At 32.4% G+C, this 24,565-nt stretch overlaps 7 protein-coding genes and 1 long non-coding RNA gene across 21 annotated transcripts; 5 read left to right on the top strand and 3 right to left on the bottom strand.

Annotated features, from left to right (window-relative positions):
• The first annotated feature begins 1,066 nt into the window (after window positions 1-1,066).
• Window positions 1,067-2,884, top strand: LOC105286504 (diphosphoinositol polyphosphate phosphohydrolase 1). 2 transcript variants are annotated; one of them, XM_011351506.3, is made up of 3 exons: window positions 1,067-1,561; window positions 1,763-1,918; window positions 2,039-2,884. In XM_011351506.3, the coding sequence occupies exons 1-3, from the start codon at window positions 1,418-1,420 to the stop codon at window positions 2,333-2,335; spliced, it is 597 nt and encodes a 198-aa protein (XP_011349808.1). In that variant the 5' UTR covers window positions 1,067-1,417; the 3' UTR covers window positions 2,336-2,884. The 2 variants fall into 2 exon arrangements, with proteins under 2 accessions (XP_011349808.1, XP_011349807.1); XM_011351505.3 differs by having other exon boundaries at window positions 1,763-1,933.
• Window positions 2,642-6,520, bottom strand: LOC105286505 (nudC domain-containing protein 1). Its single transcript, XM_011351507.3, has 4 exons — window positions 5,229-6,520; window positions 4,127-5,117; window positions 3,500-3,873; window positions 2,642-3,401 (listed from the first exon to the last, which is right to left on the bottom strand). Exons 1-4 carry the CDS (start codon window positions 5,341-5,343, stop codon window positions 3,208-3,210), a joined length of 1,674 nt encoding a protein of 557 aa, XP_011349809.1. The 5' UTR covers window positions 5,344-6,520; the 3' UTR covers window positions 2,642-3,207.
• A 185-nt stretch (window positions 6,521-6,705) lies between these two features.
• Window positions 6,706-9,820, bottom strand: LOC105286503 (decaprenyl-diphosphate synthase subunit 2). 12 transcript variants are annotated; one of them, XM_026969475.1, is made up of 8 exons: window positions 9,564-9,820; window positions 9,058-9,153; window positions 8,372-8,974; window positions 8,178-8,303; window positions 7,784-7,985; window positions 7,373-7,639; window positions 7,099-7,254; window positions 6,706-7,018 (listed from the first exon to the last, which is right to left on the bottom strand). In XM_026969475.1, exons 3-8 carry the CDS (start codon window positions 8,701-8,703, stop codon window positions 6,863-6,865), a joined length of 1,239 nt encoding a protein of 412 aa, XP_026825276.1. In that variant the 5' UTR covers window positions 8,704-8,974; window positions 9,058-9,153; window positions 9,564-9,820; the 3' UTR covers window positions 6,706-6,862. The 12 variants fall into 12 exon arrangements, with proteins under 12 accessions (XP_026825276.1, XP_026825277.1, XP_011349802.2 ...); XM_026969476.1 differs by having other exon boundaries at window positions 8,372-8,926; XM_011351500.3 differs by having other exon boundaries at window positions 9,058-9,112.
• Window positions 9,821-10,129: 309 nt separating this feature from the next.
• LOC105286498 (ATP-binding cassette sub-family B member 7, mitochondrial) lies at window positions 10,130-16,369 on the top strand. Its single transcript, XM_026969473.1, has 11 exons — window positions 10,130-10,469; window positions 12,755-13,006; window positions 13,103-13,310; window positions 13,411-13,577; window positions 13,709-13,987; window positions 14,063-14,237; window positions 14,340-14,497; window positions 14,636-14,799; window positions 14,927-15,056; window positions 15,167-15,442; window positions 15,522-16,369. Exons 1-11 carry the CDS (start codon window positions 10,302-10,304, stop codon window positions 15,762-15,764), a joined length of 2,220 nt encoding a protein of 739 aa, XP_026825274.1. The 5' UTR covers window positions 10,130-10,301; the 3' UTR covers window positions 15,765-16,369.
• Window positions 16,370-16,770: 401 nt separating this feature from the next.
• LOC105286500 (golgin subfamily A member 1) lies at window positions 16,771-21,299 on the top strand. Its single transcript, XM_011351488.3, has 9 exons — window positions 16,771-17,171; window positions 17,509-17,615; window positions 17,688-17,839; window positions 17,915-18,133; window positions 18,202-18,321; window positions 18,430-18,662; window positions 18,756-18,828; window positions 18,927-19,402; window positions 19,567-21,299. The coding sequence occupies exons 1-9, from the start codon at window positions 17,110-17,112 to the stop codon at window positions 20,831-20,833; spliced, it is 2,709 nt and encodes a 902-aa protein (XP_011349790.2). The 5' UTR covers window positions 16,771-17,109; the 3' UTR covers window positions 20,834-21,299.
• Window positions 21,258-21,813, bottom strand: LOC105286501. Its single transcript, XR_895249.3, has 3 exons — window positions 21,701-21,813; window positions 21,491-21,631; window positions 21,258-21,378 (listed from the first exon to the last, which is right to left on the bottom strand). It is a non-coding gene; the product is annotated as an uncharacterized LOC105286501 (long non-coding RNA).
• LOC105286502 (trafficking protein particle complex subunit 3) lies at window positions 21,572-22,857 on the top strand. 2 transcript variants are annotated; one of them, XM_011351489.3, is made up of 2 exons: window positions 21,572-21,649; window positions 22,100-22,857. In XM_011351489.3, exons 1-2 carry the CDS (start codon window positions 21,611-21,613, stop codon window positions 22,595-22,597), a joined length of 537 nt encoding a protein of 178 aa, XP_011349791.1. In that variant the 5' UTR covers window positions 21,572-21,610; the 3' UTR covers window positions 22,598-22,857. The 2 variants fall into 2 exon arrangements, with proteins under 2 accessions (XP_011349791.1, XP_011349792.1); XM_011351490.3 differs by lacking the exon at window positions 21,572-21,649 and adding an exon at window positions 21,904-22,012 and having other exon boundaries at window positions 22,099-22,857.
• Window positions 22,858-23,001: 144 nt separating this feature from the next.
• Window positions 23,002-24,042, top strand: LOC105286497 (E3 ubiquitin-protein ligase RNF180). Its single transcript, XM_011351485.3, has 3 exons — window positions 23,002-23,246; window positions 23,532-23,743; window positions 23,819-24,042. Exons 2-3 carry the CDS (start codon window positions 23,561-23,563, stop codon window positions 23,981-23,983), a joined length of 348 nt encoding a protein of 115 aa, XP_011349787.1. The 5' UTR covers window positions 23,002-23,246; window positions 23,532-23,560; the 3' UTR covers window positions 23,984-24,042.
• Window positions 24,043-24,565: the final 523 nt, after the last annotated feature.

Below are 24,565 nucleotides of genomic sequence, written 5' to 3'. Positions count from 1 at the left end.
CAGTTATACTTAAAGCAAAGGTGGTCATCCTATTTGGGAAGAAACAGGCGGGAACAAATGAGTGTGGAAAGTGCTTCTGAAGCAAACATAACGATTTCATAACAATAATAATAATGATCTAATCATTATCGCGAAGTAAATTCCAAGAACCTGAAAGCGTATAGCCTAGCTCCATAGATTAAATAAAATTGCGACAGGCGGGGAAAGCCTAGACTCGCACAGGATTGTAACTGTGAACACACAAGTTGTATAACGAACCATTTGTATGTATGATACTATTGACTTAAATATATAGTTTATAAAGCTAAATACATATAACAGTTTATAAAAAATATACATATATATATAGTATATAGTAATTACTAAATCATTTTATGATTACTTTAATATAATCAGGTAATACTTTTCTTATCGGCTGTCTTGACGAAAATGCGAATTTCGTTTGACTAATAAATAATTTTACCCTCACATTTAATTCGACGATATTCATACAAGAATGTATATTAACTATGAATATGCCTAAAATCAAGTAGCTCATAGATAACTCTAACAAATCTACTCCTTTTCAAAAGCATATGACGTTAGAATAGACCCGCGTTTGCCATGATTATCGATAGTAACGTTAAAATCGAAATCGAAATTCATAATCTATCGATATCTGTAGAATCTAAAAATAAGACTTTTAAAAGAAAGAAAATAGTTTATAAATTTAACACTAAGGCCGGTATTTATAAAACAAACGTACACGATAGATGTAACAAAACAGATTATTTATCCCCTGCGTAGCATCAATTATTGGCTAAAGTTCAAAATAAGAATCGATAATACCTTTTGTTAGGCAATTTTTCTATTATAATTTATTATCTTTTCAACTTATGTTTTTCTTTACGTTTCTTTTTTTTCTGAATCAATTTTACGGACACCGAAAACTTGTATCACTTGCTTCCTTTTTTAGAAATGGTGTGTTTGCAATGAAAACTGATTGGCCGGTGGCTTTGTTTCTTACTGCGCGCGCCGCGCGTCGTATTCTATGCGAACGAGATAGAAGTGCATAGGGATTGAATTGGTTCAAATTGGCTGCGACGCGTGGTGGGGATGTCTCACGGCTGGTCGTGGTTGCTTCGAAAGTTTTGAGGTTATAGCGAGCGTCCGGCAGGGGATCGGGTTTCCGATTGTGAGTTCACCCCACGGACGACGTAGTTGGTAGCGGCAGACGCTTTTCGTCGTCGCGAGCGAGAAGGACGTGTGCCGATCGCGGGTGGCGCTGCTATTGCGTAGCCGCCGCATTCACGTGAATTCGGCGTTCACACGTTACGTGCGGCAAAGTGGACTCGATGTCGATAACATGTCGGCTGCGAACGGCATCAGGACGACGCGGATGCACGGGCTGGCCTGTCGGGCCGTTTGACGATTATTTATGAATCCACGGAGAGGTTTGAGAGAAGGGTGTCCACGGTACAACATGGTCAAGGAGAAGGCGAATTCGACCCGCATCTACGACTCGGAGGGCTACAGACGGAGGGCTGCCTGCATCTGCGTCAAAAACGATCTCGAGGACGAGGTAAATTGGCCAGTAGATGGCAGTTCTCCGTATTTTTGCCGGCATGTGGCCGTGTTCATGGCGCGGTTCGAGCGGAGCTGCCTCTCTCGTCGAGCGATTCTTCATCGTCAGCTGGTAGTCGATTGAATGAAGATCGTCTCGGCGAGATGGGCAAATAAAACTGCGTCCTCGCGGTGAAATTATTTTTACGGTGAATTGTAGGTACTACTAGTTACATCCAGTCGAAGACCCGATAGTTGGATAGTACCTGGCGGTGGTGTCGAGCCTGAAGAGGAACCTGCAGTCACGGCCCTTCGTGAGGTCCGAGAAGAGGCTGGTGTTCTAGGACAATTGGGTCGCTGCCTCGGCACATTTGAGGTTATAACCCGTGATGTATGCCATATACACAGATACTATGCTATATTCTTGATGCTAGTGGTCTTTCTTAAATTATTACTATGTCATATCTATGACAGTGTGACAATTCTTCGTTCACAGAACGTCGAACATAAACATAGGACGGAAGTATGGGTTATGCGGGTAACCGAGGAGCTGCCAGAATGGGAGGACTCGCGCACCATTGGTCGGAAACGAAAATGGTTTACCATACCGGAGGCTTTACTGCAGCTCGGCCAGCACAAACCCGTCCAGCGCTCTTATTTGCACAGCCTCCATAATACTAATCCTCGACATAATCCTACCTCTCAGTTATCCAATCATTCACACTCTACGATGGCATCGATCGAATTAATGAATAACTCTAGTAACAATTCCCATTTGAGTGAACATAGCTAATACCATTGTGGATGGCTCATTTCTATCGAAACTTTGATCACCATGAATTTTCGGGGCAATTTACTGTTACTCCTTTTTTGTCTTCTCTCAAGGGAATTACAATAATAATTACCGCTGTGTTTTATATACATAAATTAATATTATCTTTATTATTATATTACTCTTAGATTAATTATTTTATTATTATTATTATGTTTATATTCAGTACAGATTGTTGAAAAGTCGACTTACAAGACAAGTTCGTTTGTAGCTCAAGTCTTATTTCTGATATGATTTTTTTATCGAACGCGAAAAAAAATAATCGTCATCGTTTCATTATTGTTTAGTATTTTGTGCCTAATATACATAGAGTGTCACACACACGATCCTTTCCCACACATCGCATCCTGATGAAACAGTTGTGCGAGAACCTATTGTAACTTTTTCTACATTTTTTTTTAAAGCGAAGGAAAAGTTACACACTTGTTAGCGTACAGACGATAAATTATCACTATAAAATTATGTACTTTGTATATTAAATTCTTGAATAAATTTTGTAATAATTTCTGCGAATTATATAAAAATATGCGCAAAATACTAATTTTACCCCGTCTACCCGAATACAAAGAAATATTTTTATTACGCACACACATTTTTAAACTTTTTAAAAAATACTCAATTTCGCAGAATGTGCGCACGATACGTTTACTCTCGCACATGTAGACGGACAGAGAAGAGACGTGCGTGTCTATCCTTGTCGAGTGGACATGTTGCAGCGCTATCTTAGCTATCTACATCGAGCAACTATTCTTTTGGTCACGGTTTTATGCGCATATATTTATAAACTTTTGTACAATAATTGCAAGTAATTATTAAAATTATATATACAATTATTAGATCTCTAAACGATATAGTTTGTCCTTTGACAGTATAATCAAGTATCTGTCCATAGCTACAACACCCATAATGGGTGAAGTTTCGTAATTTATATCTATAATCCTTTGTTTGGCAGTCTGCGCGTCGACATCAGGCTTGTTGTACAGGAATACATGTCTCGTGTGCTCCACTATAGCTATGTAGGAGCCATCTATGAAACAAGCGTAATATCATGTCAATAATATTAATAGAAATTTTTTAAATAGTTACAACTAACAAATATATAATTCGACTGTTTGAAAGCCTTACCAATCGGAGCCACGCAAAACTTTTTATTAGTTTTACTGGCTTCGACATAGCCAAATCCGGGAAAACTATGAGTGTGTTTAATATTCCACTCAGCGTCATCATTTGCATCGTCGTCTACTGCCCAAACGCAAGCGTCATGATCGTGTCTCAGACACACTGCTTGCCCGTATTCCCTTTTACACGTAAATAACACGTGATTATTACTTCCTAATCTGGCTAGATGCGTCGTTGTTCGCGTGAGAAGATTAATTCGCTGCAAAAAGTTATCCTTTCCCTCTAAATCGCACTCTTCTAACTGTTCAGAATTAAATCCTACGCAAGGTTGATCCTCTCCAATACCACTGCCTTGTTGATCTGTACACAAGTGTGCTAGCCTAGAACAATTAAATAATAATATTATATTGGTACATGTGTATGTGTGTGTATTGTAACATATATATATTTCTGTTACGAAAGTTTAAAGAAAATGTAAGAACATTTATTTCTATTAGCCAAACCACTAAATTATATTTATTTAATTATATTATAAGAACAATTAATCGCAAATTAAATATTAAACAGAGTGTAGGAGAAATTATATAACATTATAAAGCTTTAACAATTTAGTAAAAAAATTATAAGAAGTACCTTTTATGAATTTCTGCAGCAAGAGTCTCATTAGGTAAACATTCGCCTCCTGTATCACCTTTAAGTAACTCACTCCACATCAGTCCATTTTCATATTTACTTAGATCGATTTGCAAAGTATCTTCCTCTTGCCTCCAGGTTGCCATATCCTCTTCTAATCTATGTTGGCATTCTCCTTGTATTAATATAACATTGTCTACTACAACCGATAATTCTAACGGTTTAATGTTTATTTTAGGTCGTTTACTGCTGTGTTGCTTCGGTATTTTAATCCAAACGGTCAGAGAGTCTTCATCTTGTGACCAGTAATACTTTGGAATCTTTAGTTGCGACTCGACATTTGTGTCCGACTGTTTTACTTCAGTTTCAGATCCTTGTGTATCTTCCTTTTCGAAGTCAATATTATCTTGACAAATGGAATGCACGTAGTTGCCATTTTCTTCCACGTATATGTAATCTATAGTACCTTGTACCCTCAATATTTGTTTATCTACGTAAGAAATATTTTTTATCTCATTTCCTGAATACTGCAGGGAATATGACAACAACGTAAGCTGTGTATATTTCTTTTCGTTATTGCCCGTCGCAATACCGCACATGGTTACAATGATTTTCGAGCTTTTCTTTACATGTTGTACGTTCATGATAACTCCGGGTTCTACAGGATCCAATGAAAAAACTTTCATGTTCTCTTCTGTATTTCCAAGCAACACTTCCAGTTTCTCGCCACCGTCAGAAATTACCAAAATCTGATGAGACGTAAATCCCATTGATGGATTGTACGTTATCTTTGGTAGGCTTGTATCTGTGGTACGCAATTTATGTACTTGATCTAAGGAACCACTTTTATCCAAACGCCAAACAACCCAATCATCATCAATAAACCAACATGACGTGTCGTACACATTGTTAAATAGATGATTGTGAAATGCAAACAACCTTGCTTCCAGCCAGGATTCTTGATTAGGATTCGGCTCTAACCTGTATACATCTGAGAAAGGAATATTTTCTTATTAAAAGAAAACTGACGCTTCATCGTTGATAGCCACGCAGAGGGAACACGTAATAATTTAAAACGTAAATGTAAAAAGTTATAACTTACCTCTTTTTAACTTGATTTCTAAAGTTATAGGAACAACGTCACTGGAAAATTGATACTTTTCGAAAGACGAGTTTATCAAACTCTTGTTAGGACGTAATTCGATTACGTCTGTCATTGTTTCTATCTTAGTTGCAGTCAATGACAATCTAACTTGATATCAAAGAAATAAAATGCTCTTGTAAAGTTTTTAACAGTAACACTGATGACAGGATAACCTAACTTGTGAATTACATATATTCATATCACGTTGTAATGGCAGTAGTTCAAGAATATTGAGTCAAATCAAAAGCACAGAATGTAACAGTATTATAACACTTGGCTGAGAGTAAATGTCAAAGTTAAATACTAGTTAATGTTAAGTTAAATGTCAAAGTTAAATACTAGTTAATGTTAAGTTAGTTAACTAAGGACACATTTTCTTTCTTTTTTTTGGTACATTTTCTTTCTTTCGATGAGAGGTTAGACGGAAATTGTCGAATTGCCATATTGAATAAAGACAGAATGAGTATTGCCCACACAATTGCCCGTACACTATTACCCGTACATTATATCTTAATATAAAATATATTATATTAGTTATATTAATATAAGAAATTGTGATATCAACATATCTTTTCGATTATGATAAGATATATATAACTTATTAAAAATAATTTCAAAAATAATTAAAACTATAAGCACAAACTATAATTACAAAAACTATAAACTATAATTACAAAATGCTGGCAATTGTGAATATAAATTTCTATACTTAAATGTATAACAGGAAATAAATTATCTTGATTCAAAAATTCATAAACCAATTATGCATCACCAGCAATGCCCTAAAGTTTTTTCTATATCAATAAGGAGGAGCATAATCACCCTGGAGCACAGACTTTTGCATAAACGCATAAACAGATGCATAAGGAATTTTATTGGTCCATTTCCTTATGCACATGCTTATAGACCAATCAAATTTCTTATGCATCTTTTTATGCGCTTATGCAAAAGTCTGTGCTCCTGCCTTAAGAAGCAATTATATCCTTACACAATTATTGCACTAATCCATATGAGTCAACTAAATTACTAAGGAAAAACGGTTTACTATAGTACATAAGATACAAAAAAATAAACAATTTTTTAAGCAAATTCAATAATCATATATCATGTCAAAAATAATTTAATTAAATATCTCACTGTCTTTCACAATGTATTGGAAAATACAAAACTGTAATATAGAAGATTATATATATATGTATAAATATTTAATATATATGAGAATTTAATATATAAATAGAGCATCGTTTTCATATAAAAAAATATATATATATTAATATATTTTCTATCCTATACTTATATATTAAATTTATACGTGTCAATAAAATAAAATTTTTGCTTCTTAAAAACTTTTTCTCATCCCAATGTACTTGGTATATATATATATTTTTTTCTTACGATCTTGTTTAATTCATTAAACAAGATCGTAAGAAAAAAATACTACACTAAGCACGATTATTATTTATATTAGTGTGATATACGACATATCACATATCACATTTTAAGTTTGTATAAACATTACATACGAACTTAAAATGTTATATCTTTCTAAAACTGCGTAACAATTAACAAAATAAGTAACAGAAAACAAGACATTAAAAATCACCTATTGCGATAAGAATATTAGATAACGCCTTTCTAGCATCATTTTCTTTAAACACACTTAAAACTTCCATTGCTTTTTGTGAATGTTCCTTCACGAGCTCTTTGGTTAATCCTATGCCTGGACCAGCTGCAACGAACTCGAGCACCTACGCAAAATATTATTCACATTACTATTTATTTTCATTAAAAAAAAAACCTAACTTGATCACAAATCTGTTGTCTCTACCTTCAAATAATCAACGTTTTCAACTGATTCTAGTCCTTTGTCAAGCTCCGTTAAAATTGATGGATCATGTGCAACGTGGAACATAATGGGCGCGGCGCACAAATTATGCAGAATCCCCTTGTCCTTATTAATGCATAAACCTAAATCCAGAGAAGCCTGTAAAAATATTATTACATCAGATTCTTAAGTCAGCATTTTTACAGTAGAAGTATCAAACAAATTGCGAATTATGGATAAATTTAATATACACCCTTTTTTCTAAAATACACATTACCTGCCAAGCTAAAGCCAAATGCTCGCCAAACTTATAACCTTCCTTCTGTATTTCTTCACTGTGTCCGGCTAGCTTTAATGTACCTTGACAAGCTTTTCCAAGCAATGATCCAGCACCGTAAACATTTAGAAGCGTCCATTCCTTCAACGCATAATCCTTCCGATTTTCAGGTAGTACTGGTGGTATGGGAAAATTCTGATTGTCTCTGCGTGATACAAATTCTGCTTGAGTTAAATCTCTTACTGCAGATGCTATTAAGAATACAAGCTGAAAAACAATCCATTTTATTTAATTAATTAATTCTGAGGTATAACATTACATCTATATTCAATTTTGTAAAAATTAAGGAGGAGCTAGTTTTGCCTGTGTTATTCAAGAAGAGAGAAAAACAACAGGTTTGGATATACTTACATCTTGATTTCTGAGAGCTGCTAATTCAGTACAGCTGTTGCTAAGTAAATAATCACCGCATAACAATGCTATTTTATTGCCAAAAATCATATTGTTCATTTGGCTAGAGTCCAAAGATTTATCTGTATTTATATTTACCAATCCTCTATGTATCAAATTACTAGTGCGTATCATTTCTGTAATTTCAGCTAAAGCTCTTTGACTGAAATAGATTTTGTATACTTAGGGCTTCATCTTTTTCTTCATTTAAGAATTTCTTCTTTTTTATGAAGCAATAATTGTATATTATTATATACTTTTATATAGTCATATATAGTAAAAAATTTTTAAATTATTATTTATGATTTGTGTGTGCATGTATAATAACGAACAATTTTTATGATGTATATCATACCTATGCAATACACCAGCAGCTGTATCCTCTTCCACTGGTTGTGCATTCAGATGACCAGCAGCTTTAGAAATTAACAGCACAATAAGTCCAAATGCTTGTGTATTACGTCCGTTGTAAATAATGCTCCTGAAATCAAGCACGACATAAGTATTACTGTTTTTAAAAAAACGTTACTATATAATTAATGTACTTACTTGGCCGTTTTTAGTATAGGATGATTTGATCCCACTAACTTTCTTAAGTGTAACGCGACGTTTGCAATTTCATCGCTCAATAGCCATCTCAAGCTTAAGAAGGATGTCGGATATCCGACAATCTTTTCTGCTTCAGACATGGTCTTATTCCAGTCTGTTTTTTGGCTCGCTACTTTGTTCTCAACTCGATTAGCATCGCCGAGAAGAAATCTGTTTTGTGTAGAGGTACAAATCGCTCTCTGGATTTGGAAAGCTCTAGGTGATCTCCACAAAAATGTAGTCACCGAATTACTCCTCTTCCAAATCTTGAGTGCGGCTGTATTTGCAGACATTTTTTATCTTGCTATCACTAATATTTAGCTATTGTTATCGCTACTGCTACTGTTACTGGTACTGGTACTGGTACTGTTAAATATTCTACAAAAGTATTATACTAGTTAGTTAATATGTATATCGACTCAACATTGACCTTCAAATGCAGCCATGGTAATTTGCAATAAGAGTTTAATACCTTCTACTTTAATACCTTTTAAATGATTAAGTGCTGAGTGATGACTATACATCAGAATCCATATGGAATTAAAAATGGAACAAGATACAAGCCTGTGATCAGTATTATACAGTATTGTACTACACAAAAAGAAATGTGAATAGGAATGCAAAACAGTGTATCACAAACTACATACCTGTATTTGAGGGTTACCAGAACAGGTGTGAGTCATGAAAACTTTCTCTTCTGACCTAATTTTCAAAAATTTCTCACATACTTGTACTGTTGTGCACTTTATTTTTGCGTTACAACAAAACATATTACATTAAAAATATTTTGAAGCTTGCACAGATAATTATTCCGTCCTTACATTAAACTAATATTTATATACTTTCCGTAAAATAAATAAACATTTCACATTGTACATCAAAAGTATAAAATTACAATAAATATGCTGAAGATTGTCTGAATTATAAGTTTTATTATCAGGAATAAATTATGAAGCAGAGAGATGATATATAATATACATCCTTTAAAAAACGAAAACTGTATATTTCTATTATTTGATTACTTCGGAACGTATGTACAAGTAAAATAAGCATATTTATTTATGCCATATACGTAAAAGTTAGTAACGGTATAAAAATAACAAATAAAACTATACTACCGAATTGTTTTTTAATAACATTCATTGAAACTTACCATCGTTGGATACGCAAATGGGTTACAATAAAAATAAAGAGTCCAAACAATCTCCGATAATTGTTCAAATCGTATTTGCGAGCCCGGAATGTTACTTTCACAGGCTTTCTCCATTATACATGTACATTTAAGATCGTAACAGACTGTGGTTTGTAGATTTGAAGAAAGTGCGATTTGGAGATTGGAATTTGACCAATCAAAACATAACAAGCGACTGTTTAATTAATCAAAATCTCCGTGGTTTAATAAGGGCTTAATAGTCATACAAGCATAATGTAAAGTATAAAATATAATAATGTAAAATAAAATATCTGATTGTTTATTTAATTATAATACGGAAGTGTCCTGTTTGTGCACCTGTTTGTTGCGATCGCACATTACCAATCACAGCACACACTGTTTTTCGGTGAATTGCAATATTCCTAGCGCGATGAGTACTGTGATTGGTGATGTTTCGGATCATGAAAAATTTATTTGATGAAGAAATGGCAGCCGAAATTGCGCGGGACATTCAAACCTTGAACCAATCTCCTATTGGTTGCACTGTGGGAGAAGTATGAAGGCATGTCATATGTTCGCGTATTTCTTGACTGGTTGCGTTGCGTGGTTAGGATCGCTATGATTATCACGATTGTATGATCGCCGCGTTACGATCGATGACTCGTGATGATATTTATTTTGATATTTCACTGAAATATCTTCAATTCTGCAAAAGGAATTCCGATTCTGCAAGAGAGGATGTTAGGCGTATTGTGTGGTCATCTGCTACGCGAAGTACCGTGCGATAAGATACACTGGAGCACGATGAGAAATTTGTATCACGCCGGTATTCCGACACGATTAATATTATCCAACAGATACTACATTGCTGGACGTAATTCTACGTTTTCTCTCCGCAGTGTCAGGGTAATATATTTAAGAATTATGTACCGATTGCCACACGTGTGCTTTGTCCATTCACTCATTAATCATATCATTACATAAACGGGTGTATGTGAAATTTGTACGTAACATGTATATATATAATATAATGAAGATTTATATTAAGAGGATGTATATTTGTCTCGGTTATTTCCCATCGCAATAGCTTTCGATTTATATTTTATTATCGATAAATATTTATAGTACAAGTACTAGTAAATTCAGACTTGGGTGTCGAAATTATGCAACGTTTACGCCTAGTTTTTCAAGATTTCATGTGTGTATGGTATATAGAAAATAAAGATGCCATATGAGATATAAAAGCTTATAATATTTTGATTAATTTAAAAGTTTATTGTATGTAATGCAATACTACACTTAAAGTTATTGTGTGTTACTACTTCTACAGATATAATACGTATCTACGATGGGTCGAACATTGAGAAAACGTCGCCAAAGGAAGAAGCTGAATTTTGTAAAATTAAATAAGGATAGTGATGAGTCTTTAATGAATTTAAAGTTCTGGCTTCTTACTACAGAAAATTGTTCATCAATTCGTCATTTAATACCGGAGCATTTTCCTCTCACGGGCAGAGGTTTAAAAACGTTAAAAAATATAGGAAATAGTGAAGTGCTAATTCAATTACCATTTCAAACGTTAATAACAACAGATACATTGTTACAAAGTAACATAAAGATCTTATTTTCAAATAGCATTACTGATCATTTTAGTCCCCAGTGTATGCTTGCAGTGTTTCTTGCATATGAAACACACTTAGAGGTAGATTCAAAATGGTATATTTACCTGAAGACTTTGCCAGAATCCTTCACAAACCCAGATTTTTGTTCCAACAAGGAGAAGAAACTGTTACCGAGTTTTATCTCGGATGCTTTACACAAAATACATAAGTTAGAAAATGACTTTTCTTTATTAACAAAAGTTATAAAACGTCTGAATGTTGCTAAAGGATGCTACTGCCCTCATTGCAGTGTGCCTCTACAGGAGATAATAACATTTGCAAAATATAAATGGGCATACTATGTTGTTAATACAAGAGCGGTATATATAGATGATAAATTATGTAAGAATATATGTAATATAAAGCAGCCTAATAATTTGGCTCTAGCGCCATTTTTAGATTTATTTAATCATGACGTGAACACTGCCGTCAAGGTATCTGTCGTCACGGATGATTCGCAAAAGCAATTTTATCAACTTATTACTTTAAAGCCATTTGATAAAGACACACAGGTTTTTATTAACTATGGTGCGCACAATAATCTCAAATTATACATTGATTATGGATTTTTTATTTCATGCAACCCATTAGATGAAATTCACTTTGACATCTTTGATTTACAAAAGTGCTTTGACGTCTCGAGGAATAAATTAGACTTTATTACGTTTAATGGTTTCCACGAGAATATGTCGTTAACGCGCACTGGTTTGAATTATCATGCGACAATATCACTATTTATACTAAGTACAAAATTGGAGCAAGACTGTTGGAATATGAAGATCTATGGGGAAACATTTAATTCAAATGAATTGTGTATAATCAACAAAGCAGGAGTAATTATTTTAAATTTAAAGAGAACAGAATATATAAATATTTTAAGTAATATGAGAAATATAAAGCTTAAGAGTCAGAGCTTCTCAATTGCAACTGATCTCGTAGAAGAATATGTTAATATCTTGGATATGGCATTTAGTTGTATGGAGAAAACAGAAAAAGCTTCTTATCAATAAAACTAGAAATTGTAAAGCAACTTCACAATGCATTCATATTACACATAATGTAATTTCTCAATAATGCGTACATTTTAGGATTTATATAAAATACGTTTCTTATTTGTGTAAAATTATTAACACATTTTGTTTTTTTATAATACGTATTGTTATAACATCAATAAATTGTAATCCAAATATTTCTATTTTTCTTATTCTTATTATTCGTTATAAGATATAAGTACTTGGAACTACTAAAAATGCTAAATATTTCTTAAACCGTAAATTCTTTTATGCATGCATAATTAATTTAGCACAATTGTATCGTATTATATATTTCCTCGTGCGAGATAAAAATGCATGATTAATAGAATTTTATAGAATTTTACATTACAATTATTCCGTCTTAAGTTTTACTTAAATATTTTTTACATTCGTTAATTAAATTCATAAAAAAAACATTTATTATATATTTTCACATATAAATACATTCTTGAGACATATCGTGATCGTAAATAAAAATTAAATAATACTGTTATAGTGTTGCAGTGGCAATGTAATCGACCGTGCCCAGAAGAAAAAGAGCGTACCCCAATCTAAATCTGTCGTGCCACCAATAAAATTTGCGTCGGTTGTTGCTGGATTAACCGGAGCGAAACCTGGTCAGCAAAAGCGAAATTGTTTTCATCCTGGCGTTTCTAGTTTGAATAGAGATGCGCTTAGCTTACAAAATAAAGCAGAGATCACCGGCGGAGATATGTTAAAGGCTATGCTTAAATACATTTGGCCGGAAGTAAGTAATATATATAATAGTACTATTTAACTTACTTTATAAGTTGCACAATATATACACCATACTTATTATGCATATTTTTTTATGTACGTGCAGGATGATCCAGATATACGGAAAAGAGTCAAAATAGCGATAGGTCTACTCGTAGGAGCCAAAGTATTAAATGTCTTTGTACCATTTATTTTCAAGTATGCAGTAGATACTTTAAATGCTCATACTGCAGTAGCAACTGGAACTGCTGTAATGGGTTTAACAACCGCACCTGCGACAGTCGCAACTGTAGCGACGTCGTTACTCGTAGGATGTAAGGATCAACGTCCTCATTTCGAAAGATTTTAATGTCCCAACAAAAGAATCTTTATAATATATACCGTTACATAATTTCAGATTAAATTTCTTTGTAGATGGAATAGCACGGGCTGGATCAGCTGGCTTTAACGAACTTAGAAATGCGGTCTTTGCGAAGGTCGCACAGCATTCTATTCGTAAAATAGCGAAAAATGTTTTTATACATTTGCATAATCTTGATATGGCTTTTCACTTGAGCCGGCAGACCGGTGCTTTATCGAAGGTAATATTAATTTCCTTGTCGGGATTGAACATATTAAAAAAATATTATAGATTTATAGTAATTATTATAATTACAATAAGTATTATAAATTCAGAAAAAGTATTTTTAAAATTAAATAATATGTTTTGCAGACGATCGATCGTGGCAGCCGTGGTATTAATTTTGTTTTAAATGCTATGGTGTTTAATATCGTACCTACAATATTTGAACTAGCATTAGTTAGCGTAATACTGGGAATAAAATGCGGACCGGAGTATTCAGCTGTGGCACTGGGTTGCGTGGGAATCTACACTGCGTTCACGTTAGGCGTTACGCAATGGCGCACCAAGTTCAGAATTCGTATGAATCAAGCGGAAAACGAAGCGGGCAACAAAGCTATCGATTCGCTCATTAATTATGAAACAGTAAAAGTTGGTAACAAAGCGTAAGTTTCATTTAATTTGTTGCAAAGAAATAGTGAATGAAAAGAAATATCTTTTACCCAGTACTTCAATAACGAGAGGTTTGAAGCCGAAAGGTATGATCAGTCTTTGAAAAAGTACGAGATGTCGTCTCTCAAAACTAGCACGAGCTTAGCGATGCTAAATTTCGGGCAGAACGTTATTTTCAGCAGTGCACTAAGTCTCATCATGGTATTGGCGGCACAAAATATAATAAATGGTGAATATATTGTTTATACTTATTTATTATATTTTTCAGTCAGCATCAATATTTATAGAAAAATTAATTTACGTTATCTCTTTGTTCTTTTTGTATTTTTAGGTACCATGACTGTCGGCGATCTAGTGATGGTGAATGCCTTGTTATTCCAACTTTCGGTTCCATTGGGTTTCTTAGGTTCTGTCTATCGAGAAGTGAGACAAGCTTTTATCGACATGCAAACTATGTTTACTCTCATGACAACAGACACTGCGATTAAAGTAAGATAAGTTGAATGTAAAATATTGAAAAAAGTCTTCATCTATATAAATTCTTCGTCTACAAATATCTATGAAATAATTCGAAATAATAATCTCTACTTTATGGATAATTAATTAAATTATTTCTTGAATCAACAGTCAAAAGAAAATGCACTAAGATTTTACGTCACACCAGACACCTCGGAAATTCAGTTTAAAAACGTGAATTTCCAATATATTGAAGGGAAACCTATTTTTGAAAATGTATCGTTTACTATACCGAGCGGCAAGAAGGTCGCTATTGTTGGAGGATCTGGTTGTGGGTAAGGTACCGTGTATATAAATTAACGTACAGTTTTTTACTGATTACAAATCTAAGAAAGACGGTTAAAATATGTATGTAAATTATCGGTACACTGATATTTCATCTTCAGCTTCTTATTCTTTTAGTAAGACAACAATTGTAAGATTGTTGTACAGATTCTTTGAACCACAGAGCGGCAATGTTTACATTAACAATCACAATATTCGAGATGTAGATTTGGAGGATCTTAGAAGCTGCATATCAATCGTGCCACAAGTAATATTAATATATTATCCTTTGCTCTCGTTTTGATATTTTTTATATAGTTATTTATTTTATGCATACATTTTTTTGCTCGTCTTCTACAATTTTTTTGCAAATTGTAGGATACGGTGCTCTTTCATGAAAGCATATTTTACAATCTGCACTATGGTAATTTGAGAAAATCGCATGATGAAGTTTTCGAGGCTGCAAAAATGGCCAATTTACATGATTCCATATTAAAATGGCCACAAGCTTACGACACACCTGTGGGTGAACGCGGGTTGAAATTGAGTGGAGGAGAAAAGCAGAGAGTTGCAATCGCGAGGGCAATTTTAAAAGACAGCCCTATATTGATCTTCGATGAAGCTACTTCCTCATTGGATTCCATCACGGAACACGTAAGTTTCAAATGGCGTATTTTATTGCGTTATCCGAAAATCACACATGTTCTTTAATAAACGAATATTATGTTTGTAGAATATACTTGATGCTCTACGTAAAGCAACAGAGAAACGGACCTCAATCGTGATCGCGCATCGTTTAATGACAGTCATGGATGCCGATGATATACTCGTTTTAGATCAGGGTAATTTAATTGAGAGAGGCACGCATGAATCTTTATTAGCTACACCAAATTCTTTATATAGCAAATTATGGGAAACTCAACATTTGGGGATGAGGAAGTCGCAGGAAGAAAGTAAGGCTGGACAATGCGTTTAAAAACAGTGTAACATAGGTAATATAAAAAGTATCTGTTTTATAATTGTTAAAAGTTGACTATATGAAATATTTTATGACATTGTGAAATTTAGCAAATATGAAACAAATGAAAGTCATTTTAGATATGATAATGAAATGTTGTAGTATTGAATATACAAGTGTGAATTTAAGGATAACCAGGTTTATATATAATTATTCTGTAAAAGTCAAAGTATATATATTACATAATTTATATATTATATAACTATATATATATTTAAATATGTATATATATTACATAATTTAAATAGTAATAAATTATGTAAATAGTTGAACTATTACAGATAGCTTCTTCTTTGTATAAAATGTTCTGATCTTTTAACTAATTAGCAGCAACATGTTTCAAAATTATTACTTTTAGAAAATGTATACATATAATGATAAGATTGCGTGTCATGTGTTTTTATATGGATGATTTGTAACATACTGGAACTTATAAAAAATAATATATGGAGATTAGCCAAAGCATGATTAAAATATAAATAAATAAAACATTTGACTAGAAGAAGGTTTATTTAGCTTTCTTTGCAAAAATTAAGCTAGGAATTAAATATAGGGTATATAATTACTTTAAGTTTTTATAATTTGAATGTCTGTGTGTGGCCGATATTTCCTTCCTTGCTCCTGCCAATCTTCACTGTGTCGAGTGATCAGATTTTCACTTATATAAGGACACTTACCGAAAAGCAACAAGTTACTTCTCGCCTCCTGATGAAGTGGACTGAAATGGTCACAAAATGTCGAAACAAAAATGAAAAAGGCGGTTCCAACTCAGAAATCGGAACTAATAATAGTACTGACCGCAAAAGTTTCAAATTTTTTAATATTTTTATAGAATATTAATATATATTAATATATATTAATATTATTTGCAAAAGATATGCTCAAATAGAATAAAAGAAAATGACGGATATTTAAATTTGATAAAAATTAAATATATTGTTATAACTTTAAGATTTTAATATTACAATTTTTTATATCAAAATAATTTCAGAAATATGTCATTACATGTAATGGATTATAGGATGTTTTAAACAAAGAGAAATTTATTGTAAAATATTCCTTAGAATTAATAAAAACGTGTTTTTTTAGCTAATATAGTAGACAATCCATTTAAAATAAAAGGATTGATGACTAATGTGTGCATAAATGTTACCTTGGCAACCATCCAAAACAATTATGGACGTCGAATAGCCTGCAATGAGCATTTATAGTTCTCCGTATGTGACAATTTCACATTACAAAAATGAATTACACTCAATTATAATGTGTGTGCGAGCCGTAATGTGTTGTGTATAAATATAAAATGCAAACTGAACCGTCTAGCTTACCAGTAGTAAAGCTTAATTTGCAGAAAACAGACAATAGGTAAACAAAACTTTGAGGGTATTTTGCTGTCATTGTATTTGATGCAGTGTGTTTTTCATCGAGTGTCCAAAACTATTGAGATAACATGTGAAATGATGGAAGAAACATACTTGGTTTAATTATATCTGATTAAAATTTGCTTTGAACATTTATATATACAATGATTTATATATCTATTTTTTATATTCAAAAACACATTTAATATAATTTATTTAAACTATTCAAACTATTTATGTTGTAATAATAAAGAGATAAAAAGGGAAAGAGTGTTACAAGAATTAATACACATAGCATTTTTGATGTTATGTTATTCATTAAACATATACGTAATTTACAGGAAACCAAAGCCTGATTCAAAAACTTCAACACTGGAATCCAAAAAGTTATCTCCCTGCAGGAATACGTTACCTTCGTCAAATAAAAAATGCTTAAAACCATTGCTTGGTGTGTATTAAAATTGATTAAAGCACGTCCATCACTTTGTAAAACTTCATTATATTGTACGTATGTATATAGGTGCTCCATATAGAAGCAGCACCAAACAACAAATATCAGATGACTCAAAATCTGGTAACAAAAGCGTTCTTGGACAAAGGGTGATGTCAGCGAAGATGCTTCGCTTCAAACAATTACAAAATCAACTAGCTGATGCACACTATCATCTCAATGTAAATATTGGAAAATATACATTGAAAGACATCTATTTACTTTTGTATTTCTCTGATTAGAAAAATAATTTCTAGGAACTAGCGAATGAAAATAGATTATTAAAGGCATTGCAAAAGAGACAAGATTCTGCATTGAGACGTTATGAGGGAACCAATGCTGAGTTACCAAGGCTTATAAATTCGCATCATGAGGAATTGAGGGTGCTTCAAACGAAGTACAAGAAGTTAAAAGAATTACATAAGGATACGTGCAACTTATTAAAGGAAAAGGAAAGCGAACTTCATTCTGTAAATGTGAGTTTTTTTAATCAGTGCATTTACACGCTGATATACTATGAGTCTTTGAAAATGTTACTTTGCAGTCGCAAAACAGACATTTACTGCAACTTAGTAAAGACCGAAATCTTGAGGAGAGAGAAAAATTACAATTACAATTATCCGATATGAATCATAGAATGCAACAACAAGAGGAAACTATACAGGTAATTTTTCACATTTACTTACAAGTAATAGATGGAATCAGAATTATGTGAAATAATTATATAAATTATAGAAATATGTAAAATAACTTCTTATATTTGTCTTGGTAGCTATTACACAGAAAGCTTGCTCTTGAAACTAAAAGTTTGAAACATCAATTACACACTGAAATTTCTAAGCATAAGGAAACACAAAAGAATTTGCAAGAAACGATAGAGAAACTAAAAACCTTAGAATGTTTATTAGATAATAGGGAAAAACGATTATATTATAATGGTCAGTTGCCAATTTACAACAAAGAGAAAAATTTAGGTAGTCATTCTCTTACAAATCTCAGGGACAGGTATATAAAAATCATGCTACATAAGTATTATCTCTTTTAGTTTTATATATAATATGTAAAATAGATCTGTCATATATACTGTATATTTTTTAGCATCTCTAATGCAATGGCTAAGGTGTCCAGCAGAAGTAAAAAAAGTGAAAACGGTATGCCAAAGGATAATCTGGTGAGGATGAAATAATATAAAATAAATAATATGTACAATAATATAACTGTGGAGAAAATTAAGCATTAACAAAAAATTTTACAAACTTCTAATTGTAGCCGTCACTTGACACAGTGGAGTCTAATGATGATGAGAAAACAACTCTAACAAATAACGTAAACCATGATCATTCGGTAGATTATCTAAAGTCAGAGACAATGACAAGTCTACAACAAATACGAAAGTTTCGACTACAGACATCAGCAAATATACGTAAAAACGCTTATTCTATGGACGACTTAAGATTTAAATCTAAAGACTCGGAAATAAAAGCAAATAATAATGAAAACATCGCAGCGATAGACTTTAAAACATTATTAGAGAGAAATAATTTGGACAATGAAACTGTTAGAACCGAAAGTGGTAAATTGAGAAAATTATTCAGTAGAATGAAAAATCGGAATTCACTGCAAAATGAACTGAAGATCGAATACGGCTATTCGTCTGATGATGGAGAGAGTGAAAATGCTAGTGAACATCACATTGGATCTTACGCTACGGATATTGCACAAAAATCTAGAGCATTGTGTACAAGGTTGTGTTTCAGAAATATATGTGTATAAATTTCTTATATATATGTATTAAAAATGTCTAAAAAATATGAGAGATATTGTATGTAAATCTATAAATATATAAATATATTTATAGAAAATGGTATAGATCTCTTTAAAATCTTGATGTGTATTATATTTGTTATAGATTACTTAGCAGCACCGATGACACGTCTGATACTTTGGATGATATAATGAAAACGGCAAATATTCATTACAGCGATGAAGAAGAGGAAGAACTAAATACATACTTAACAAAGGACTTAGCATTTCAGAAACACAAGTATAAAAGCAAATTAAGACAGTTACAACACCACAAGGGCAAAGAACTTTACAATAGCAGCTCTGATATTGAATCTGAAGAAAGGATAGATGCGAATGAAAATTCTTCCACGCTACAAAAACACAATAGTTTTCAAGCCAACTCGTCTAAAGAGCAGTGTAGTAGATCTTTCAATTCCGTTCATCCAAACCATGGTTCTTTAGAAATCAGAGAGCAATCTATTATTGAGAAATTAAAAGATGCAGAACTACCGGAGATATCTGATAATAATTTAGAGACCGTTTCTACGGAAAATATAGAAGCCTCTCAACGGCTTTCAAATGCAAAACAAATGTGGTTGGAAGAACACCATTTCTTGGAGAATAATAAAACCGTTGATAATTCCCTTGTACAAGATATCAAAGAGGGAGACTGTACAAATAAAGAAGCAAAATGTTCAGAGAACAAAATAATACACACTGACACATTGTACGACAAAATTTATCATGACGCATTTAAACAAGATAACGCACATGAAGAAATGAGGATCTTATCAAACTTAGAAAGGAAGGAAACTAAGGACAACCCGAAACCAGCTTGTGAAAAGGAATCTGTAACAAATCATTCTAACGAGAATAATCACCCTGTGTATAACTTAGGAGAAGATTATCCTAAAACCAGACTAGAAGAGATGCCAAGCGTAATAGATCATAATGATGGAGACATGTTAAATAAAAGTAATTTCAATATAGAGACAAAAAATAAATTGAATGCTTCATCGGAAGCAGAAGACACTAAAATACATGGTGCATTACCTAATAATGTGTATGCGTCTCAGATTGAACAGAGTAATGAGACAAAAGATGAGGTAACAAACACTAAACAAACAGCTGATAAGAAAAGAGTAATCAATTATAACAAGGAGAAGCTGTTGGCTACAATGAAAGCTATCGACGATAATGAAAATATTGAATTTCTAAATCAGGCAATGAAAAATCATAGCATGATGAACAGGATGCAAATTACCGAGAATCTCTATCGAGGCTTACCAACACACTCCAGGGCAAAACGCGACATTATTAAGGACATATTTGAAGACAATCACATAGATAATAATAATAGAACCAGAAGCACTTGTAGTAAATCGCATTGAAATTTTAGAAATAATTATTCAAGATTATAGTAAATAGCACAAAAGTTACTATCTTCTTACTTTTTTTTAATTCTACTAAACTTTATTGTGCGGATATGTAGAAAAAGAATATTTAAAGAAGATAGCCATGCATTATATATTTTTCCCATGAATGTATTGAAGCTTTTTTTGTTTGTGAGTAGTTGGATATTAGATATATTTCATTAAAAATAAAATGTGTAAGAAAAACGGATCTCATTTTAATGGTAAATGGTCAATACTACATTAATTTTTTTTATGTGATTATTAATGTTTTTTTTTTATTAAGAACATTATTGACCATAAATTCAGACTTTTCTCACCTGTGGAATCAGACTCGAATTCCAGCATTGTCGGCAAACGTTGCTATAGCTCTATGTCGTCGATAAAAGAGATGTAACTATAATTCTTATGACAAATGAGTCTTTAATTAAAATGTTACATATACAAATTCGTTTATATTATTTTTTGTACTTCCTGAAACCAAATTGCATACTTACTTTTTATAAGGTGTTAGTATGTCATATCTGTACATAGAGAAAACAATCAGATATAATACTAGGTATTATTTTATATTTATGATAAATAACAAATTGTGAGAATTAATGTAAATTTTAATAATGTTTAATATCTATTTACGTTTTTATATTATATAAGTATGCAGACAGATGCAAATTTCCAAATGTTCCAAGTGTTTTTGCCAGTTACATTAGTTAGAATTTCGCGTAGTTGTAGTACCGCCCATCTTCAATTGTCAACATGTCACGGACGGGAACGAAACTTGATGCGAAAAAAGTGGTAAGTATTGCATTAAATCAACGCGAATGTGCATACGATTGGAATACATACTGATTAGATATTAGATACCACTCCTGACACTTGTTCTACATTTATCTAAAGTATGAAATTGATATTGAGTAGTCTGTTGAGGTTATGATCACTTATCATTTTCAGTTTGGAGTACCTAAAATTTGCAATTATTATTCTCTTAATGACAATCGATGTTAATAAAATTCAAGTAGTTCAATTAATGCAAATTTCCAAATGTTCCAAGTGTTTTTGCCAGTTACATTAGTTACAATTTACGCGTAGTTGTAGTACCGCCCATCTTCGATTGTCAACATGTCACGGACGGGAACGAAACTTGATGCGAAAAAATGTATCAGTTGCGATACATTAATTAAAATAAAGTAAAATATTAAAATATAATTAATAAAAAATTTCTAATACCCCTTTTATGCGTTACAGAACTCTGAGCTGTTTACCCTGACCTACGGTGCACTTGTCGCCCAGCTGCTCAAAGATTACGAGAACGTGGAAGATGTTAATAAACAGTTGGAAAGAATGGGATACAACATGGGGATCCGGCTGATAGAGGACTTCCTGGCACGGACTGGGTCCGGTCGATGTTACGACTTCAGAGATACGGCAGAGAAGATCCAGAGCGGGTTTAAAATATTCCTCGGTATAACACCGACTATCTCAAACTGGAGTCCCGCTGGCGACGAATTCTCTTTGTGCTTCGAGACGAACCCGTTAACGGAATTCGTCGAACTACCGGATAACTGTTCAAATCTGAAGTATTGTAATATATTGACCGGTGTACTTAGGGGAGCTTGCGAGATGGTACAAATGGAAATTGCCTGTTGGTTCGTGCAAGATCAGCTTAAGAACGACAATGTAACCGAGTTACGTGTGAAGTTTGTCAAGAGGTTGGAAGACGCGATACCGGCAGGCGAGGATTGAATGTATTGTATATTATTTAAGTGTGTGTACAAACACCTTGTTATCTGAACTCGTGTATGAATGCAATGATAAAACGTTTTTTTGTATTGTATGTTAGGATATATCGTAATAATTAGCTGTGTTATACTCTTACTCCTTGCATTCCGCAAATTTTTATTTTAAAATTATGTATTAAGGCCTTTATCGTTACGTCTCTTGCTTCAACGTTGCGTTAACGTTAACATAATAATAGTGGAACAGGCAATACAATTCAACTTTGTTTAAGACTGCATTAAATCATTTTCTATCCCTGTTTTACATTATGGTACATAATATGTCTTTCTTTCTATTATTATAAATCATATTTTGCTTTGCTTTTAAAGATGTCAGAAAATTTCTCTTAGAAAATAGATGGCAGATCTGTCACGAAACAGCGTGGCTGTGGCTGCAGTCCGCTTAGCACTACAAATGTTCCAAAACGCTTGCTTTCCTTCTTTTTATTTGAAAGAAGAGAAAGGATAGAAAGTGTTCTAAAACATTTGTAGCACTAGTTATTAGTTAACCGCAGTGTGTATCCAGCGTTGGTTGTGAAGGTTATGTTGATGTCGTAGCTATAGAACGCAGAGAATTTCTAATAATTTAAATCTAAACTGAAAGCGTTTAGTTGTGCGTAAGTGGTAATTTCACTGGTTATACATCTAATTGTAATAAATTGTAATGAAATATTGGCAATATTGATAATAAGTTTAGTAATAAACCTTACACGTATATACTTTTTTAAATAAACTATGTGTGTTATTTTGTTGTTTTACTTTACTAATACTGTTATTTTGTGTGTAATTTTCATAGTCATATTTTTATAATCACACAAATATTATAAGCATATATATTTCTCGTTTTATTTTACATTTCCTAAGGTATTTAATTATTAAATTGTTTGATAATTTTTCTTTAGACACTTCATGGATTAACTGCCTTTCTATAATGGAAGTAAGATGCAAGCATTGTTGTAAATCACTGTTTAAGGGTGATTCTGTCTTGTTTAACGCACATCATGAAGTAAAACAGCATCCTGCGGATACAGGATGTCAAGTAGAAGAGTCTGACTGTTGTTCGTACATGATGGCAGAAAATATACCGAGCTGGATTATGAATCTTATCGATCAGGTATATATTTCCTAATTAAAATTTATAATACTTGTGTATGTGTATGTCGAATATGATATAACTATTTTTTTAAAGGAATCTTGGACTAAGGGGAAATTACATTGTCCACATTGTAATAGTCGCTTAGGATCTTTCAACTTTGTAAATGATCTAAAGTGTTACTGTGACAAGTATGTAAGACCTCCTATAAGAATAGTTAACTCTAAGGTAGATATTCTATGTGAGAATTTGAAGCAATAACATAGATAAACTTATATTAATTGTATATATTTGTGATAATATATGTTTATTTTTATATATATCTTATACTTTTAAATACTATCCATACACAAAATTAAAAACTATTTTTCCTGTGATACATATATCACAAGAATTATTTGAAATTATTTACTTTATCAACTTTACTAATTTGAGTTACTCTTTTAATGCAATTGCAATAATAACAATCGTTATCTCAATTCATTAACTTGTTAGATTGTTTTATTTCATCCATATTTACATTCTGCATGGTGATATTATTTACAATTATATATTTTCTAACTTCCCTACATGATAACTTTCTTATAGTGGTGAGGATACATCAGAGATTATATCTCTCTCAATTCGTAACATTTTTATAGATATTTTACAGTGATAGTACTATATATTATATGCAGTAATTATATTGATAACATTGTCAATTAGTGCATCTATCAATTATATGTACAATGTAAAATACGGGATTTGGATTATGTACAAAACTGACATTTTTATATTTGATGTACAATGTACGAATCAAGTTTAAGTTAAGTGGTGAAAATGTTCTTCTATTATAAATTAATT

This window comes from Ooceraea biroi, chromosome 5 (genome assembly GCF_003672135.1).
Source record: "Ooceraea biroi isolate clonal line C1 chromosome 5, Obir_v5.4, whole genome shotgun sequence".
NCBI classification, from domain to species: Eukaryota; Metazoa; Arthropoda; class Insecta; order Hymenoptera; family Formicidae; genus Ooceraea; species Ooceraea biroi.
Note: the sequence above shows the minus strand (reverse complement) of the source record. Positions and strands in the feature narration are given on the sequence as shown.